The 20,264-nt window shown below is 42.0% G+C and overlaps 1 protein-coding gene across 2 annotated transcripts in view; it reads left to right on the top strand.

Moving 5' to 3' along the window:
* SCIMP (SLP adaptor and CSK interacting membrane protein) overlaps positions 1 to 20,264 on the top strand; it is a 64,746-nt gene that overhangs the window by 39,054 nt on the left and 5,428 nt on the right. For both annotated transcript variants that reach the window (XM_073590600.1, XM_073590598.1), the window contains 2 exons: positions 4,858 to 4,925; positions 7,057 to 7,143. In XM_073590600.1, coding sequence (XP_073446701.1) covers positions 4,858 to 4,925; positions 7,057 to 7,143 — 155 coding nt within the window. The remainder of the gene's footprint in view (positions 1 to 4,857; positions 4,926 to 7,056; positions 7,144 to 20,264) is intronic.

Genomic DNA, 20,264 nt, shown 5'->3' with positions numbered 1-20,264 from the left:
GCACATGCGTGGCAAACAGCCACCCATGTGACGTCAATATGATGCGCGTGACTCATAATAGATGGCCGGAACATGGCGCGCCGATGCCGATTACACTGCGCACGCACACAAGACCACGGCCATTTTTGTGTAGACCCAATGCAGACTGCCATAATAGGAAGGTCTCTCTCCAAATAATCTAATCTAACCTATTCGATATATATCAACTATAAAGGGACGGAACAACCGCCACCAATCCAGACCTCCAGGCGGAGCCAAAAGTGTCGACCACATATATATTGAAAAAATGTACATATTCACATAATTGAACAATAAGTGAAAAAATAATACAACGCAATACAATAGTATAAATATAACACTATCCATGCATTAATAATGTATTCACTTCTTTATATTTGATAACAAATAAAAAGGCAACTTCCCACAATGAGTTTCCATCAGCCAACTTCAATAGGATATGAAGAGGGAATAGTCATTTAATCCAGTCTCTGGGGTCAGTTGTCCTTACAGGTTCATAGCCATTATATTAATGTCCAAATGTTTTTATGTCGACTTAGAAGGCATGTCCACAATAATTCTGCATTGTTGGTCCAACATGTTATAATAAAGCCTCCAGGAACCAACACTCAGATAAGATGAAGGATTGAGTTATAAATGCATGATGACTAAAAAGACAAACATACACAAAAGCATTAAAAACAAAGGAATACCAAGGTAAATCATACCAACATAGGAAAATGGCATACAGAAAAATTTGAAAAAAAATTTTTCTCAAAAAATTATTGTATATATAAGAGAAAATGAGAAAAGAGAAGCAATCAACAAAATATATGTACAGAGAAAAATACGAGCGAGGGAACAGGGAGAAGGAAAAGGGAGGGGGAAAACAGAAGAAAGGGGAAGAGCAGAAAAAAGAAGGACAAGCAGGGGCAGATAGATTATTAAAGGAATGACCCAAAACTATTTATTTCGTTTAAACCCCTGGGTACCAAGCTGTCTAGTGTCACAATCCACCTGCATTCATGTTGTGCAAGGATCTTCTTGACATTGCCACCTCGGACACCACACTCAATTTTGTCAATCCCACAGACCAACAGGCCCTTCGGATTAGCATCGTGAAAAAGCTTAAAATGCTTCGGGAGGGTTTTCAAAATGGAGACATCTTAGATATCTTTAGCCACCATGATATCTCTTACATGTTCGCGTAAGCAAACTTTTAGTTCTCGTGATGTAAGCCCGACATAGATTTTCCCACAGGGACAAGTGGCATAATATACCACATTAGATGTGTTGCATGTGATAAAGTCCCTTATATGAAAGGTTTTCTTCCTGTCTGATGATGTAAATGACGAGGTTCTACAGATATTCGGACGTGCAACACATCTACCACATGGAAAACATCCCTGTGTCCGTGTCGAGCCTGTGAGAAATGTTGTAGCTTTTGGTACATAGTGGCTCTTAACTAGATGATCCTTTAGGTTTTGTGCGTGATTGAAGACAATATCTTTTTCTGTCCTGTCCTGTCTAGACAGCTTGGGCCCCACTGTTTGCTCAGTCTGTTCTCTGCCTGTGTTTGTGTCTCATCTTGTCTCACCGACAATATATGTTTGGGGGCTGTCTATTCCTTTGGGATCTGCTCCGGGGTAGTTTAGATTTCATCTTCCTGTCTTTAGGCTTAGTTTGTCCTCCGGCTGTGACAAAGCTTCTAGGGCATCGTAGGAACGCTCCACGGCTACTGCTAGTTGTGCGGATAGGATCAGGGGTCTGCAATCCGCTTAGTTACCAACCTCTCTGATCTTCTAGTGGCTTAGCCTGTTCCTGCTATCCTCCTTGGTGACCTATTCATAACAGATCCCTGTATTACCTGAATATTGACACTATATACAGAGCATCTGTGCATAATGTCACTGGCGAGTCACTGTATTACCTGTACACTATATACAGAGCTCTTATGTATAATGTCACTGGTGATGACTTTATTACCTTTTCACTATACACTATATACAGATCTCCTGTGTATAATGTCTCTGGTAATCACTGTATTACCTGTACACTATACACTATATACAGAGCTCCCGTGTACAATGTCACCAGTGATCATTGCAATACCTGTACACTATATACAGAGGTCCTAAGCATTATACTGTATAATGTTCCTTCTGTAAACCAGTAATTTCTGTGTAATCTTCTTGTCTTTCCATACTATGCTTTTGAATTACATAAATTTATTTACTCCCATAGCGACAGTTTGAGAAAAATTTAGTCAAATCGAAATGTCACAAGTCACAATCAAGGAACACCTCTTTAAATTTATCGTTTGTTGCTGCACTGTGTGAATAAACATTACAATTCTGCATAAATATTAATTTGCTGTGCATTTTCTGTAATAAACAATACAGACACTCCGTCAAATGAAAGGGGATTTACAGTACTTTTACAATGATTGCCTATCAGTGATGAGCGAACGTGTTTGGATAACATGTTGTCCGAGTATCTTGGGTGTGCTCGGATAATATACTTGAGTCCCTACGGCTGCATGTTTTGCAGCAGTAGACAGCCGCAACACATGCATGGATGGCTTTTTTTTTTGCAATCCTTGCATGTGTTGCGGCTGTCTAACAGCATCAAAACATGCAGCAGTGGGTACTCAAATTATCCAAGCACACCCAAGATACTCGCATTACACCTGAGCACGTTCGCTAATTACTATTGCCTGTCCTTAGCTCAGTTTCCTGAATTCTGAAATTAGATCGCAGCACTTAATAAATGCCACTGAGAGTGATTGACAGTGAGAATTAAGAGGTTAACAGAAGCAAACACTGCTCTTGGAGACAGATGCTGGCTATGTAAAACATCAGTCACCTGCTGAATATTTATGCAGACTCGGCTCCTGAGCCCGCTCCACCCACCTTGATATATCCATCATGGAGCGTTAAAGGATTAAAGCATATTGCAGCATACAGTGGTGTTGAAAGTTTGTAAACCGTTAAGAATTTTACATGTTTCTGTATAAACCTGACCCGAATTCACATCAGATTTTCAAAAATTTCCTAAAATTAAAGAGAACCAAACAAGTCAAAATTCTTAGACTTTGCCATTTTTTAACTGAGGAAATTCTAAACCTGTGGTTAAACTTCCGTTTACATGGTTCTGCATTGTTTCTGGCACAATCATGCAAGGTCCATATATTTATATGTTCTACAAAGCATTTGTTTTATTTATTATGTACTGCTGAAAATAAAAATAGCTTTGCCCTTTAGAGTGAATGTATAACTAATGTTATTAAAAACCCTTTTCTTACTTTATAGATTATGTTTTTCATTTGGACAAATTGCAGAAAATGTAACATTTAATATTATTAAGTTTACGAAGGCATATAACTTTCATTTTGCAATGTATTTCTTATCCATTTATTTTTTAAATTGATATGCAACAATGTGTCATAGTCACAAACATTAACTGCTAGCTTCTTCTCCTTGTACACTAATAAGGGGTCTGCCCAAACCTTAAAAACCAGCCCTATTCTTTTATTCTTAAGGCCCCTTTACATTTAGCGATTCACCAGCGATCCCGACAACGATACGATCCGGTCAGGATCGCTGGTGCATCGCTAAGTGGTCGCTAGTGAGCTGCCACACAGGCAGATCTCACAGCGATGTAGCAGCGATACAGCGGTCATTACTTACTTTTCAGACGCGACGATCCTGATGTCCTCCCGTCCGCATCCACGCGTCGCTCGTCGGCGCCAGCAGGAAGCCCAGCAGGAAGCGCCTGACGAGAAATGGAGCTGCGCGATCAGCGACAGACAGCGGGGGAGCCGGTCGGAGGTAAGTATCACACATAGTGATATTGCTAGCGATATCGCTGCTGCGTCACCAAATCAGTGATGCTTTAGCGATATTGCTAGTGATATCGCTATGTGTAAAACCCCCTTTAGGCCGGGATCACACATGCGAGGAATACGGCCGAGTCTCACATGTTAATAAACGGCACTGCCGCCGGCACTCGGGGGCGGAGCATGCGGCCGCATAGTAATACATGCAACTGAACGCTCCTCTCCCGAGTGCCGGCGGCAGTGCCAGGTATTAACATGCGAGAGTCGGCCGTATTCCTCGCATGTGTGATCCTGGCCTAAGTCCATCATACTTACCAGTAGATTGTGCTCTACGGACATCGGCCAAACTCATATTTATCCTTAAGACTGCCAGATAGTGAAATGTGACTCATCTCCAAATGTACTCATGGGCTACTGATGGATTTCCATGACAGTCAGGAACCTAACAAAGTCTCCCAGGCCTGCCTTATAAGACCTGTCTAATAATTGGTTTAGACAAGTGTATGCAAAATCATGTTTTTCAAGCTGAAAAAAAACACTGTGTGGCACATGTGCATTTTCTATATATGTATTGTATTGGTATGTCTGTTTTTACATAGGCAGATTGGTAAATGAATAAGATGCTACCTCTGTCTGTACATAGTGTTTCAAGTATATTGTGCCAAGCACTGCTCGTATAAGAGCGTGGTGACCTACTCCTGCACAGGGGCCCACCGGAGGATTTTCCTCTCCTGTGGGCCAGTCCAAGCCTGCTCCCTTCCAATAGAGCGTCTTCTGAAGCTTGCTCCTGTTCATCTCACCTCATGGACGCTCATAGATTGTAAGCCTGGGAGCAGGGCCCTCGTTCCTCTAAGTATGTGTTTAGCTAGGTGTTTCGCTCTAATATCTCATATTGTTAACACATGTACCCCAGAATTGTAAAGTGCTATTGAATATTTGGGCTCTATACAAATAAAATACATTATATGGACTACTTATCTATCTATTATCTATCTAATGGTTATTTTGTTACTTATTTTCAGCAACGGCTTTTATCAGTCAACAGCTCAACCCACAGTAAAATTACCAGAATCACCCGGCCTTCAGCATGGTAAATATATTTGTTCCAACGTTGTTTTTACTACAAATATCATCTTAGCCCATGTCTACCATGCCCATAGGCTATCATTACAAATTTCAAAAACTGACCGTCACATCCAAGCATAAGCATAGTGTGAACAGGTGCTTAACCTAGAGTCACCAACTCATATACATTCAAGCAAAAAAGGAAGCACACTGTAGCGCCAAACCATGCAAACATGAAAAATGAATAATGAATTGCATTACTGCATTAGAAGTATGGAAAATTGAGAAAGTTTAGCGCATAAAATGGCCAAGTTATGTGTACCTGGAAGCCACTTTAAGGCATTTCTCATTTTCCAGGTCCCTATTCTATGCCAATCCTCACTAAGACTGTGCTTGGATGTGACGGTCAGTTTTTGAAATTTGTATTCATTTACCTTCTGACTGAGCACTCCACCTGTTAGCTGCAGGCGTTTTTAATCAAACCAGGGCCATTTCCCCTCCACAGAGATATAGACTTCAGTCCTAACAGAGGGTTTTTCATAGGTTCCCATTCAGATGGAGACTACAGTCTTAGTGAGGATTGGCATAGAATAGGGACCTGGAAAACGAGAAACGCCTTAAAGTGGCTTCCAGGTACACATAACTTGGCCATTTTATGCGCTAAACTTTCTCAATATTTCATACTTCTAATGCAGTAATGCAATTCATTATTCATTTTTCATGTTTGCATGGTTTGGCGCTACAGTGTGCTTCCTTTTTTGCTTGAACATAGGCTATCATTAGTCAAACACATGCCAAAGTGTCCATTTTGGCAAATACACATTGGTTTACATTTCCCTCATCTGTATTGAAAAGTGCAGGTAATATAGTCTGATGTTGCTGAGTCCAAGAGGGGCATTGGTCTTTTAGAGCATATTTTCATTGTAGCTCAAATAGAGTGGCCCTGAGTAAGTGACCCCTTACATGTGGTCTACCGTATATCATTTACAATGATATATGAACAACCCCTAAAGGGTTACTTTTATTTTGTGTCTTCAGCAGCACACTGATGCCCAGTCTTTCAGCTCTTTGTTGCTGGGGGTAGACACTCTCCTTTGACTGATGGTTCTGGTTCAGAAGTGTAGTCCTACTGTTGAGCTAATGGTACTTTGACACATGAACATATAGAGATAACAGGGCCTATAAACAGTCATATTTACTGAGAGCAGTGATTGAGAGAACTGTTCTGGAAACTGCAGACGGTGGGTGTCAGGGCGGAAAGGGTGGTAAGTAGGGTGCAGGAGTGGAGTGATTGTGATTTTGCAAAACTGACAACAGTTCAGTGTCTGTCAAGGAGAGGGAGGGAAGTGAGCAGCTAATTTCTGAACAAAAATCAATGGGCTGGAGAGAACTGGAGTCTCAGGAGTTAACTCTTCAGCTTGGAATGTAACTTGCACATACAGCCATGCTCTGGTGTTGGATCTCCTTGGAAACAAGCTGTACACTATGTAAGAAAAAAGCTGTTATAAAAATAGATACAAAATTCAGTTGCAAAGGTGCTTATTATCATGCTGTCTAACAAACTATAAAAAATTTCACAGCATGAGAATGCCTCTTTAAGAAATGACATCAGACTTCACCATTAGGCTATGTTCACACGCTACGTTTTCACTGTGTTTTTTATACAAACTTTTGCTAGTACTGTAAAACGCAGCTTAAAGCTTTGAGATTTCAGAAATTCTATGCACACACTTTTGTTTCTTGACTGAACTGGAAAACTGTTGCCTTTTTGCAAACTGCAGCATGTCACTTCTTTCACCGTTTTTTTCAGCTTTTTTGCAGCGTTTTTTCACCCATAGAAGCAATGAGTAAGTGTAAAGACACAGCAAAAAATGCAGATATCAGTTTTGCTGCGCTATTGATGAAAAAACCTAAGGACGGTTGCATCGTGTTTTTCTGAGGGGGGCACTAAACTTTATTAGCATGCACGAGAGGCAATAAAAAAGCAGCAAATACACAGCAAAACCTGCTTTCTTAAGCAGCTTCTTTAATGCCAAGAGAGCATGTATTGCCTGCAGAAAAAAATGCAGCAAAAACGCAACTTGTGAATATAGTCTTCAGGAATGTTTCTCTGCATTTCTTCTTACTTCATGTACATTCTGTGGTTTACTTTGCAGGTAGCATTGCAGAAAAAGTTATTGCAAACCAACAAATGTACTCCACTGTAAACAAAGAGTGGGTAACTCTTCAGAATCAAGAAATACGTGAGTATTACATTATTAAAATTACCATAGAACATTTTCTTACAATCTTAAAGAGGATCTGTAAAGAGGTTTTCACTATGTAATCTGAACGCAGCATGAAGTATGATCAGAGAGCTTGAGTCCAGTGGTATATCACTTACTAGACTGCTTGGTGCAGTTTTGATAGAATCCCTGTTGTCTCTATTAGACGAGAGTGTGGAAACCACAAAACAAATACGACCATGAGATCCTAATTTAACAAAAAATATTATTACCTTTATTAGGGATACATGAGAGAAACGGGAAAAATGGGGAACATGTGCAAAAGACAAGCAAAAGTGCAGCAGTGCTAGAGGATGCGCCAACCTAACCACGGCCATAAAAATTCAATGACAATAGTTTGAATACCAACCATTAATTAAAGGAGTAAAATATATTAACATCCTGAAATACTGACTGATGTAGTATAAGGGAACGCAATGAAACCCACTATTAGGCACAATAGTGCATAAGTAACTCCCTCTCAATGATATCTAAATAATCATGTGCTGAGGTTGGTGCATATCCAGATAGATTCATAAATCCACCTGTTTGTATGTGCCTTTTATAATTAAAGCAGCTCGACCAAACCAAAATTATGGCCAATTAATGAAATATCACCACAACATCAGAGACATGGTCAATATGGGAGCAGAATTACCCACCCCAAAGGGAGACACCACGGCCGGTGTATAAGTATAGCAGGGGTAAAGCAAATAACCCACCCCAAGAGGAGACACAAAGTCCCACCACCCAGATAAGGGTTAACAGCCGCGGAACAGTATTACCTCAGGCAGCGAAAATTCGGATGGCTGGGCGGTCAGCACGTCACCCCGACGCTCGTTTCGGAGATATACTCCTTCGTCAGGGGGCGTAGAGTGAATAAAAACCCTCGGTTTAAATATCGCCGGACCGGAAGTTCCCGTGACGCGGACCAGAAGTGACTCATGCACAGCCATGACAACACGGGATGCAGGATGGACGCCGCGTCATGCAGCGGGAGGCGCTGGGTGGAACACCAGGCACTCCCCCACACACATAGAGACGCCGAGACCATCATGCGTGCCGAAGCATGACACGCATGCGTACCAGGCCACCGCCACGTCAGTTCAAACCATTGTGAATCATATGAGGGTATATCATAGGTGGTTTAACCGGCATTATCTACTGTAGGTGGAGATAATGCTAATAGTGCTTCTAGTGCCTCACTACGTCTATAATACATAGAAAATCAATATACAGTAGACAAAATCAAATATAAAATTAGGCATATGCCAATAGCAACAGAAATCCAGACTACTGTAATACAATTTAAATATTTTCGATATATGATGTATCACCAAATATCAAATAGACATATTTCACAGAACGTGAGTTGACAGCACAGAGTCCTTCCTTCATAAAGGCATAAACGATGGGCAGAGATATTCCGGGACAAATTCAGTCCAGATTGTGCAAAATACAAATCTAAAAGAATCAGTTAAAAACAAATTAATATAAAAACAACTGCACCAGTGCACGTCAGAGCACTGCTCCAAGACGGGCCAGCAAATCACAGGAATGGGACATATGACAGGTTCTTGTTTAACCCATGAGGATGCACAGTGTTTAAGGTCCATATCCACCGCGTCTCTCTTTGGGCCAGACGTTGTGATATTCTCCCACCCCGGATCCCCACATCAATCATGTCTATACCTTTAACCTTTAGGCCACTACCATCACAGTTATGGTGGATCTTGAAATGCCTAGGAAGTGTTTTGAGTGAGTGTAGATCCTCTTCATTCGCTGCGGCTTCTATGCCTAAAATATGTTCCCTGACCCTCACCTTCAATTGGCGGGTAGTTAACCCTACATAGATTAGGGAACAGGGACATGTGGCATAGTAGACGACATTACGGGACATACAGGTAATAGATTTTCTAATCTTATACTGTTTCTGTCCAGAAGAATCGGTAAAAGTGTCATCTTTAACCATATTAGGACATGCCACAAAGTGGCCACAGGCAGCGCTACCACCACTCTTATTGCGGGCAAAATTATCTAAGAAAGTCTTAGGGGGATCTCCGACGTAGTGACTACGTACCAGATGATCCCGTAGATTTTTAGCAGAGACACTGACCTGCGTGTGCTTGCGCAGCTCAGTGCCTTACGGTGACATGGTAAAGTTGAGAGGAATTCATATCCAATGAACTCCTATCACCTCACTGGCGTCACCGCATGCTTGAGAAAGTTTTCATGCTCACGGTGCCATCAGAAAGGTCATCGGAGTTCAGAAACAGTAAACTCGGTTCAACTCAATGATGACAGCACGAGTGCCATTATAACTGTGTTCCCATGGTGCTCGTGCGATCGTAATTGAGGTGAAAGGGGTTAATTGGCTTTCAACTTCAATGACCTTTCTGACAGCACTGCTAGCGAGAGAACCTTCCCACACTCACGGTAACATCAGTGAGTTGAAAGGATGTCACCCAGAGGCACTGAACTGAGCAAGCACACGCAGCTCAGTGTCTCTGCTGGATGGCAAGCTGTATATTCGCATCATGCAACAATGCAGCCTGCCATCTAGATGTAGCAGCGCTAGATGCATCGTAGGACAATTGGATTATTATCTTTTTGTCGGACGGGTGAGAAATATGGTTGTTTATTATTTTAATTCTTTTACAGTAGACACTGGCTTCAGTGGAATGGGCTTGCGGTGATTATACGTGTTTTTGGTATATTTAGATTCATTAACAGCTGATGTTTTTATTTTGGGAGGGGGCCAAGATCCATGGCCCTATCCTAGATCCTAGGCTATTAATATTAGCTTGCAGTTGTCTGCAAAGCCTTTGCTGTTTATTAATTATAGCGGATCCTATGTTATTTGTTTGGTGGGATCCTCCTTTTTAATAACCAGTAAAGGCTAAGTATACAACTGTGAACTGATATTAATAGCTTGGGAAGCTCCATGGGTATTACCCTTTTTCCAGGCTATAAACATCTACCACCAGCTGTCCACTTTCCCTCTGCTGGTTAAAAAAATGTTGGGGGATCCGGGGATCCCACACTACTTTTTTCAGAGATTTATTTGTTAGTTAAATACATATACAGTAAGCTACACATGCACTGTACTAATTATATATGTCACTCATCTTTTTATCTATCTATTCTATGTGTATATATGTATTCTATCTATTCTATTTTGTTGGGTTACATTGTGATTTTACTGTAAGCGGCTGTTGAAATGGGTTTAAGGACATGAGCGTCTAAAAATCGGACGGCACTCACATGATCTGAGTGCAGTGCAATTTTTTTCTCACACCCATTGACTTGCATTGGTGAGACTCATCCGAGATACTAGGACAATTGCAGCATGTTGCGATTTTTTTCTTAGCCCAATTTCAGCTCAGAAAAAAATTGAAGATGAGCAGGGAAACATAGGTTAACATTGGTCAGAGTGCAATCTGATTTTTCATCTGCTTGCACTTGTCCGTTTTCCTCACAGATGAGTATAAGCCCTTATGAAGGTGCATGGCCGCTGTACTAAAATTGTGCCACCTGTAAGAAAATTAAGTTTAATTCTCCTGGAAGCTGCCAGTTTTCAGTCACTTGGGCGTGCATGCATGGCTAGAGTCACGTCACACAGCACAATGAACAGCGGTTATAACCACACCCCGGCAATGTGACTGACATCTTGTTTGCACTGATGCACTGTAGAGCTGGCTGTCAGTTATGCCTGGCACGGGCATGCTTACAGCTACCAGTTTTAGAGCTGTGAGCAGTGACTTTAATTTTATCGGGAACGCCTTCATGACTGAAAGCCAGCACCTTCCAGGAGAAAGAAAGTTAGTCTTCTCCAAAGTGCCACACTTTCAGTATTGCAACTGGGCACCTCCATAATGTTATTAACCTGCAGATTAATCCTATATCTGCAAGTTAATAATGTTATTAGGCCTGACCGGTTCTCTTTAAATAACAAATAAGTATCCATTTGCTTATTAAATCATCTGTCTCTCCAGTTTCATTGGTCACATGGTCCGCCACTCATCTCAGTTTACTGCAAAATATCAGGTCACTGCAGCACTCACACCATAAATTGGTGCCTATTTTTATCTTAAAAAAATATTAAAAATTGAGAGTCCTCAGTTGTTGATACATTTTAATGGCTAGCTGAAAATATGGTAATGCGTTGCAAGCTTTCGAGACAACTCAGGTCTCTTCATCAGGCATCTTAGCTATTATGACAACTAAAGGGCAGTAAACCCCAAATAAATGAGACATAAGGCAGTCATAAATCTGTGCTTTGAGTCCATTGTGAGAAAAGCACAATACAAATGTGAGATGGTCAACGTGTGACTGGACACACCGCCTCCAGCAGGGCGAATTTCTATGGCACAAGTGACCCTGGATACACCGCCTCCAGCAGGGCGAATTTAACCCCTTAATCCCATCCATGTGCCCTGGGACTTAATTCCCAGGGACGGGATAGTACGTCATAGCGATCAGCGGCGCCCACGTGGTGAGCGCCGCTGATCGCGGCCGGGTGTCAGCTGATTATCACAGCTGACACCCGGCACAATGTGTCAGGGGCGGTCACGGACCGCCCCCGACACGTTAACCCCTTGCACACCGCGATCAAACACGATTGCGGTGTACCGGGGGGTTAAAGGGAAGCATCGGCAGGGAGGGGGCTCCCTCCGTGCTTCCCTGAGCCCCCCACGGCAGCGCAATGTGCAGCGCTGCTGCGGGGGGCTCCTTCCCTGCATGCCCCCGAATCCAAGATGGCGACGGGGACCTTCGGGGGCCTGCAGGGAGCCGGCTTCTTCAGTGCCTGCAAAGCGCAGGCACGAGGAAGCCTGCTGCACAGCCTGTGACAGATCGCTGATCTGTCACAGTGATCTGTGATGTTACAGATCAGCGATCTGTCACAGGACAGTGATGTCCCACCTGGGACAATGTAATAAAGTTAAAAAAAAAAAAAAGTGTTAAAATAATTTTAAAAAATCGCCAAATAAATTAGAAAAAAAAAATATTCCCCCAATAAATTCATTTTTTGGAAATAAAAAAAAAAACAATAAAAGTACACATATTTGGTATCGCCACGTCCGTAATGACCTGCCCTATAAAACTGTCCCATTAGTTAACCCCTTTAGCAAACCCCTTAAAAAATAAAAATAAAAAACGAAGCAAAAAATAATGATTTATTATCATACCGCCGAACAAAAAGTGCAATAACGCGCGATCAAAAAGGCGCATATAAATATCCATGGTACCGCTGAAAACGTCATCTTATCCCACAAAAAATGAGCCACAATACAGCATCATCAGCGAAAAAATAAAAAAGTTATAGCTCGCAGAATAAAGCGATGCAAAAATAATTATTATTTATATTAAATAGTTTTCATTGCATAAAACCGACAAAACATAAAAAAAGACCTAAATGAGTTATCGCTGTAACCGTACTGACCCGAAGAATAAAAGGGCTTTATCAATTTTATCGCACGCGGAACAGTGTAAACGCACCCCCCCAAAAGAAATTCATGAAACGCTGGTTTTTGTTCATTCTGCGTCCCAAAAATCGGAATAAAAAACGATCAAAAAAAAGTCACGTGCCCGAACATGATAACAATAAAAGCGTCAACTCATCCCGCAAAGAATAAGACCTCACATGACTCGGTGGGTCAAAATACGGAAAAATTATAGCTCTCAATATGTGGTGATGCAAAAACAATTTTTACAATAAAAAACATCTTTTAGCGTGTGACAGCTGCCAAACATAAAAACCCCCCATAAATAGTAAATCAAACCCCCCGTTATCACCCCCTTAGTTAGGGAAAAATAATAAAATTAAAAGAAAATGTATTTATTTCCATTTTCCCATTAGGGTTAGGGTTAGGGCTAGGGCTAGGGTTAGGGCCAGGGCTAGGGTTAGGGTTAGCGCTAGGGTTAGGGCTGAGATTAGGGCTAGGGGTGTGTTGGGGTTAGGGTTGGAGTTGGAATTGGGGGTTTCCACTGTTTGGGCACATCAGGTGCTCTCCAAATGCAACATAGCATCAGATCTCAATTCCTGCCAATTCTGAGTTGAAAAAGTCAAATGGTGGTCCTTCCCTTCCAAGCTCTGCCATGCACCCAAACAGTGTTTTACCCCCACATATGGGGTATCAACCTACTCAGGACATTGCAAAACAACTTTTGGGGTCCAATTTCTCCTGTTACCCTTAGGAAAATAAAAAATTGGGGGCAAAAATATCATTCTTGAGGAAAAAAATGATTTGTTTATTTTCACGCCCGGGCGTTATAAACTTCTGTTAAGCACTTGGGGGTTCAAAGTGCTCACCACACATCTAGATAAGTTCCGTGGGGGGGTCTAGTTTCCAAAATGGGGTCACTTGTGGGGGTTTCAATAGTTTAGGTACATCAGGGGCTCTTCAAGCGCACATGACACCCGCAGACCATTCCATCAAAGTCTGCATTCCAAAACGTCACTACTTCCCTTCCGAGACCCGACGTGTGCCCATACAGTAGTTTTCTCCCACATATGAGGTATCAGCGTACTCAGGACAAATTGGACAACAACTTTTGGGGTCCAATTTCTCCTGTTACCCTTGGGAAAATAAAAACATTGGGGACTAATTGATCATGTTTGTGGAAAAAATACGATTTTTTTTATTTTCACGCCCGGTCGTTATAAACTTCTGTGAAGCACTGGGGGGTTCAAAGTGCTCACCACACAACTAGATAAGTTCCTTAGGGGGTCTAGTTTCCAAAATGGGGTCACTTGTGGGGGGTTTCCACTGTTTAGGTACATCAGGGGCTCTCCAAAAGCAACATGACACCCGCAGACCATTCCATCAAAGTCTGCATTCCAAAACGTCACTACTTTCCTTCCGAGACCCGACGTGTGCCCATAAAGTAGTTTTCTCCCACATATGGGGTATCAGCATACTCAGGACAAATTGGACAACAACTTTTGGGGTCCAATTTCTCCTGGTACCCTTGGGAAAATAAAAAAATTGGTGACTAAAAGATCATGCCTGTGGAAAAAATACGATTTTTTTATTTTCACGCCCGGGCGTTATAAACTTCTGTGAAGCACTGGAGGGGTCAAAGTGCTCACCACACATCTAGATAAGTTCCTTGGGGGGTCTAGTTTCCAAAATGGTGTCATTTGTGGGGGGCTTCCACTGTTTTGGTACATCAGGGGTTTTCCAATCGCGACATGGTGTCCGATCTCAATTCCAGCCAAAAACGTCAAATGGCTCTGCTTCCCTTCCGAGCTCTGCCATGCGCCCAAATAGTGGTTTACCCCCACATGTGGGGTATCAGCGTACTCAGGACAAATTGCACAATAACTTTTAGGGTCCTGTTACCCTTGGGAAAATAAAAATTGGGGGTGAAAAGATCATTTTTGTGGAAAAAATATGATTTTTTAATTGTACCGCTGTACGTTATATACCTCTGTGAAGCCCTTGTGGGTTCAAAGTTCTCACCACATATCTAGATAAGTTCCTTGGGGGTCTAGTTTCCAAAATGGGGTCACTTGTGGGGGGTTTCCACTGTTTAGGTACATCAGGGGCTCTCCAAACGTGACATGGCGTCCGATCTGAATTCCAGCCAATTTTGCATTGAAAAAGTCAAACGGCGCTCCTTCCCTTCTGAGCTCAGCCATGCGCCGAAACAGTGGTTCCCCCCCACATATCAGGTATCAGCGTACTCAGGACAAATTGCACAATAAATTTTGCAGTCCAATTTCTCCTGTTACCCTTGGTAAAATGAAAAAAATTGAACCTGAAGTATTTTTTTTGTGAAAAAAAGTTAAATGTTCATTTTTTTAAATATTCAAAAATTTCCTGTGTCGCACCTAAAGGGTTAATAAACTTCTTGAATTTGGTTTTGAGCACCTTAAGGGGTGCAGTTTTTAGAATGGTGTCAGTTTTTGGTATTTTCTATCATATAGACCCCTCAAAGTGGCTTCAAATGTGATGTGGTCCATAAAAATAAAATGGTGTCGCAAAAATTAGAAATTGCTGGTCAATTTTTAACCCTTATAACTAACTAACAAAAAAAAAAGTTGGTTCCAAAATTGTGCTGATGTAAAGTAAACATGTGGGAAATGTTACTTATCAAGTATTTTGTGTGCCGTATCTCTGTGATTTAAGGGCATAAAAATTCAAAGTTGGAAAATTGCGAAATTTTCAAATTTTTTGCCAAATTTCTGTTTTTTTCACAAATAAACGCAAGTTATTTAAATGAAATTTTACCACTAACATGAAGTACAATATGTCACGAGAAAACAATGTCAGAATAACCAGGATCCATGGAAGCGTTTCAGAGTTATTACCTCATAAAGGGACAATGGTCAGAATTGTAAAAATTGGCCCAGTCATGAACGTGCAAACCACCCTTGGGGCTTAAGGGGTTAAATAATATAACGTGCAGCCGGATACACCGCCTCCAGCAGGCGAATTTCAGAATTACACGTATAACTGGATACACCGCCTCCAGCAGGGCGAGTTTAAATCATAAATGGAAACACCAGGGAAACTGATACAATGGAGGGCCCTGCGATAGGGAACGGGGATGTGGAGACCACCTGCACTCCCCTGAGTCAGTGTCTCTACACTCCTAACGATCCCTAGGACGGTTCCGCACCGGGCGCCGATCAGGAACCTTAAAACCCTAGCTCGCCCTGCACCTAACCCTTTCTAGTGAAATGGACGGTGCAGAAACTAATCCCACCACTGCACTAAAACACATATTGAGGAAAGTGAGAAACAGGGAAACACCACTTAGCTTTGCTCTGTTGCTAATGCTCCAAGCAACAGAGTCCGACATCTGAGTGCATCTTTTCCTCCAACCGGATCCAACACCTGAGCGCAGCTTTCCAGTAACAGAGTCCCGCATCTGAGTGCAGCTTTCCAGCAACAGAGTCCAGCATCCGGGTGCAGCTTTCCAGCAACAGAGTCCAGCATCCGGGTGCAGCTTTCCAGCAACAGAGTCCAGCATCCGGGTGCAGCTTTCCAGCAACAGAGTCCAGCATCCGGGTGCAGCTTTCCAGCAACAGAGTCCAGCATCCGGGTGCAGCTTTCCAGCAACAGAGTCCAGCATCCGGGTGCAGCTTTCCAGCAACAGAGTCCAGCATCCGGGTGCAGCTTTCCAGCAACAGAGTCCAGCATCCGGGTGCAGCTTTCCAGCAACAGAGTCCAGCATCCGAGTGCAGCTTTCCAGCAACAGACTCCAGCATCTGAGTGCAGCTCTCTTCCAGCAACAGAGTCCAGCATCTGAGTGCAGCTTTCACCATAGCTGCCACTCCACCAAGCTTTGCAAGAACTCCTCGCTGACACCATAGCTGCCACTCCACCATGCTTTACAAGAACTCCTCGCTGACACCATAGCTCTGCCTGAGTTGCAAGGAACTCTCTCTAGCTCCTTCCTTCACCAAGGATGGTTGGAAAAGAACAATATCACCAACAGTGAGTGAGCGAACAAGGCACTCTTATATAGTTAAACCAGAGCAATCACACCTGTTAGTGATAATCACGTGCACTAAACTAAAGTAACCAGAGTGCAATGACCCTACCGGCCACCGGGGGCAAAACTAGAACTGAAATCACCACAGTGCAATGATCATAATGGCCACCGGGGGCAAAACTACCTTAAAACACACAGCTTAAAGAAAAAAAAAGGTTACTAGTGCATTTATCTGTCATAATCCAACCTGGATCATGACAAAATGTTTGTTTTTATAGAATTTACAGACAATTCAGGCTTCTCTTTTCATCCTATCCCCTACACGTTCAATGTGAAATAAAGGGTTGGTCTTTAGCTTTCTTGGTCTTTTATTGTAGACAAGACACCGGAGGGAGATTCTCCTTCAAGAAGCTTCGTCACAAACAAATATTCATTTAACCAATATTAGATATTGACTTGTTATTTGGATTATGATTTGGGAATAAGGTGAACCATAAAAAAGTGAATCTAAAGAGTCTGTCAGCACAAAATGTTTTGAAACCAAGTGCAGGTGTGGCGCCCTGCAAAGTCAGACGTCACAAATGTCTGTGAACTCTGATGGTGTGAGAAGCCAGCTCTCTAGCCATTTTTACACAAACACGCACAGATGTAATTACTCTAGTGTAAGGCTATCGTGAAAACTGGTAGGTAGCTGCCCACCAAAGGACAACTGTCAAGCCCAGGAGAAGCAACGCTGCACCCCTGGGATTGAGTGGTGCTGTTGATCAAGGAGGCCGGACAGTGCCTTTGCTGTGATCACTGTCTGGACTTCAGCGAAATCTGTGCAGCCACATGGGACACGGTACCCAGCTTTCAGATGACATTAGTTAGGGATCAGATGATGGATGTCTTGATATGATCCTTAGTTGTGAGCAGTGGGAAGAGAGATGAGGTACTTTCCTGTAAGCCTTAGGTGCCATGGATGCCAAAGTCCAGGCTGAGAGGAGACGTTTTAGTGAACATACAGTGCTATATGCAGTAGGAGTGAGGAACTCCACTACAAATTGCCAAAAGAGAGCTGGGTTCATGACACCATAAGGGGCTGTTGGCTCAGTGTACTGAATAACTGTAGAGAGATGAAATCATCATCATCATCAACTGCTCAAGTAAAAGCAAGTTTTTTTCCTCTTTCAACTGAGGTACATTGATTATTGAGACAGGCTGATCCTGCTTCCCTTCCACGACTTCTCCCTTTTTATTTGGCTGAGGACTGCCTGTCGGCTGGGGAGACCACAGTGACCGTTGGCTGCCATTACTCCCCAGTTCTGTGAGGCCAACTCAGACTGCTTGGTGCAGTCTTGGCGTGGCCAAACATTTCAGTGCACCCTCCCACCTATTTGTTCTGCATCTATCTCTACCCTATCATCCTTGATTGAAAACCCTTTTTACGGGTGTTAGAAATAGATGGATGCTGCACTTAACTATTTCACCACAAGGGTGCACTGAATGCTTAAATTTGATTTAAAGAGTTAATAAGTTTTGCTCATATTACATGAACTAGTTTAATTGTAGTCCAAAATGTTAAGTTTAAATCATAGACATGTTCATAAATAGCCAAAATCTTCATGTACATGTACCTTGGTAAAGTTTTTCCGTTTAAATATTCATATTTTACATGCATTTTCATGGCATTTATTTATTTTTCATTTTTTAAAAACCTATGCGTTTTATAACCTGAGATTTCTGTTTGTTGCTTTTTTAATTATGTTTAAAGCATCACAAGAGTGATGATTTTCATTTTTGTGATTTTTTTCAACCTGCCCTGTATATATACGGTATGTATACAGTGGCATGTAAAAGTTTGGGCATCCCCAGTCAAAATTACCTTAAAAACAAAGGAATTGTGACATCCTTAACTTTTAGAGATCATTCCATCTCTTCAACTTCATCTTCAATTTGCTTAACTGTTCACAATAACAGTTATTTTGACCAGGGGTGTCAAAACTTTTACATGTTGCTATATATATATATATATATATATATAGTACAGACCAAAAGTTTGGACACACCTTCTCATTCAAAAGAGTTTTCTTTCTTTTCATGACTATGAAAATTGTAGATTCACTCTGAAGGCATCAAAACTATGAATTAACACATGTGGAATTATATAATTAACAAAAAAGTGTGAAACAACTGAAAATGTGTCTTATATTCTAGGTTCATCAAAGTAGCCACCTTTTGCTTTGATTACTGCTTTGCACACTCTGGCCTCCACAGTCACCAGACCTGAACCCAATCGAGATGGTTTGGGGTGAGCTGGACCGCAGAGTGAAGGCAAAAGCCCAAAAAGTGCTAAGCATCACTGGGAACTCCTTCAAGACTGTTGGCAGACCATTTCCGGTGACTACCTCTTGAAGCTCATCAAGAGAATGCCAAGAGCCTGCAAAGCAGTAATCAAAGCAAAAGGTGGCTACTTTGAAGAACCTAGAATATAAGACATATTTTCAGTTGTTTCACACTTTTTTGTTAATTATATAATTCCACATGTGTTAATTCATAGTTTTGATGCCTTCAGAGTGAATCTACAATTTTCATAGTCATGAAAATCAAGAAAATTCTTTGAATGAGGTGTGTCCAAACTTTTGCTCTGTACTGTATATATATATATATATATATATATATATATATATATATATATATGTACACTGCTCAATAAAACAAAGGAACACTATTCCATTTGCAACAGGCTATTTGTGTTCCCTTTATTTTTTTGAGCAGTATATATACACTCACTGGCCACTTTATTAGGTACACCTGTCCAACTGTGTGTTAAGACTTAATTTCTAATCAGCCAATCACATGGCGGCAACTCAGTGCATTTAGGCATGTAGACATGGTCAAGACAATCTCCTGCAGTTCAAACCGAGCATCAGTATGGGGAAGAAAGGTGATTTGAGTGCCTTTGAACGTGGCATGATTGTTGGTGCCAGAAGGGCTGGTCTGAGTATTTCAGAAACTGCTGATCTACTGGGATTTTCACGCACAACCATCTCTAGGGTTTACAGAGAATGGTCCGAAAAAGAAAAAAAATCCAGTGAGCGGCAGTTCTGTGGCCGGAAATGCCTTGTTGATGCCAGAGGTCAGAGGAGAATGGGCAGACTGGTTCGAGCTGATAGAAAGGCAACAGTGACTCAAATTGCCACCCGTTACAACCAAGGTAGGCAGAAGAGCATCTCTGAACGCACAGTGCGTCGAACTTTGAGGCAGATGGGCTACAGCAGCAGAAGACCACACTGGGTACCACTCCTCTCAGCTAAGAACAGGAAACTGAGGCTACAATTTGCACAAGCTCATCGAAATTGGACAGTAGAAGATTGGAAAAACGTTGCCTGGTCTGATGAGTCTCGATTTCTGCTGCGACATTCGGATGGTAGGGTCAGAATTTGGCGTAAACAACATGAAAGCATGGATCCATCCTGCCTTGTATCAACGGTTCAGGCTGGTGGTGGTGGTGTCATGGTGTGGGGAATTTTTTCTTGGCACTCTTTGGGCCCCTTGGTACCAATTGAGCATCGCTGCAACGCCACAGCCTACCTGAGTATTGTTGCTGACCATGTCCATCCCTTTATGACCACAATGTACCCAACATCTGATGGCTACTTTCAGCAGGATAA

Source organism: Dendrobates tinctorius, unplaced genomic scaffold, assembly GCF_039654945.1.
Source record: "Dendrobates tinctorius isolate UK_male_01 unplaced genomic scaffold, ASM3965494v1 ptg000117l, whole genome shotgun sequence".
Classification (NCBI taxonomy): domain Eukaryota; kingdom Metazoa; phylum Chordata; class Amphibia; order Anura; family Dendrobatidae; genus Dendrobates; species Dendrobates tinctorius.
This window is presented reverse-complemented; position numbering and strand designations above follow the sequence as displayed.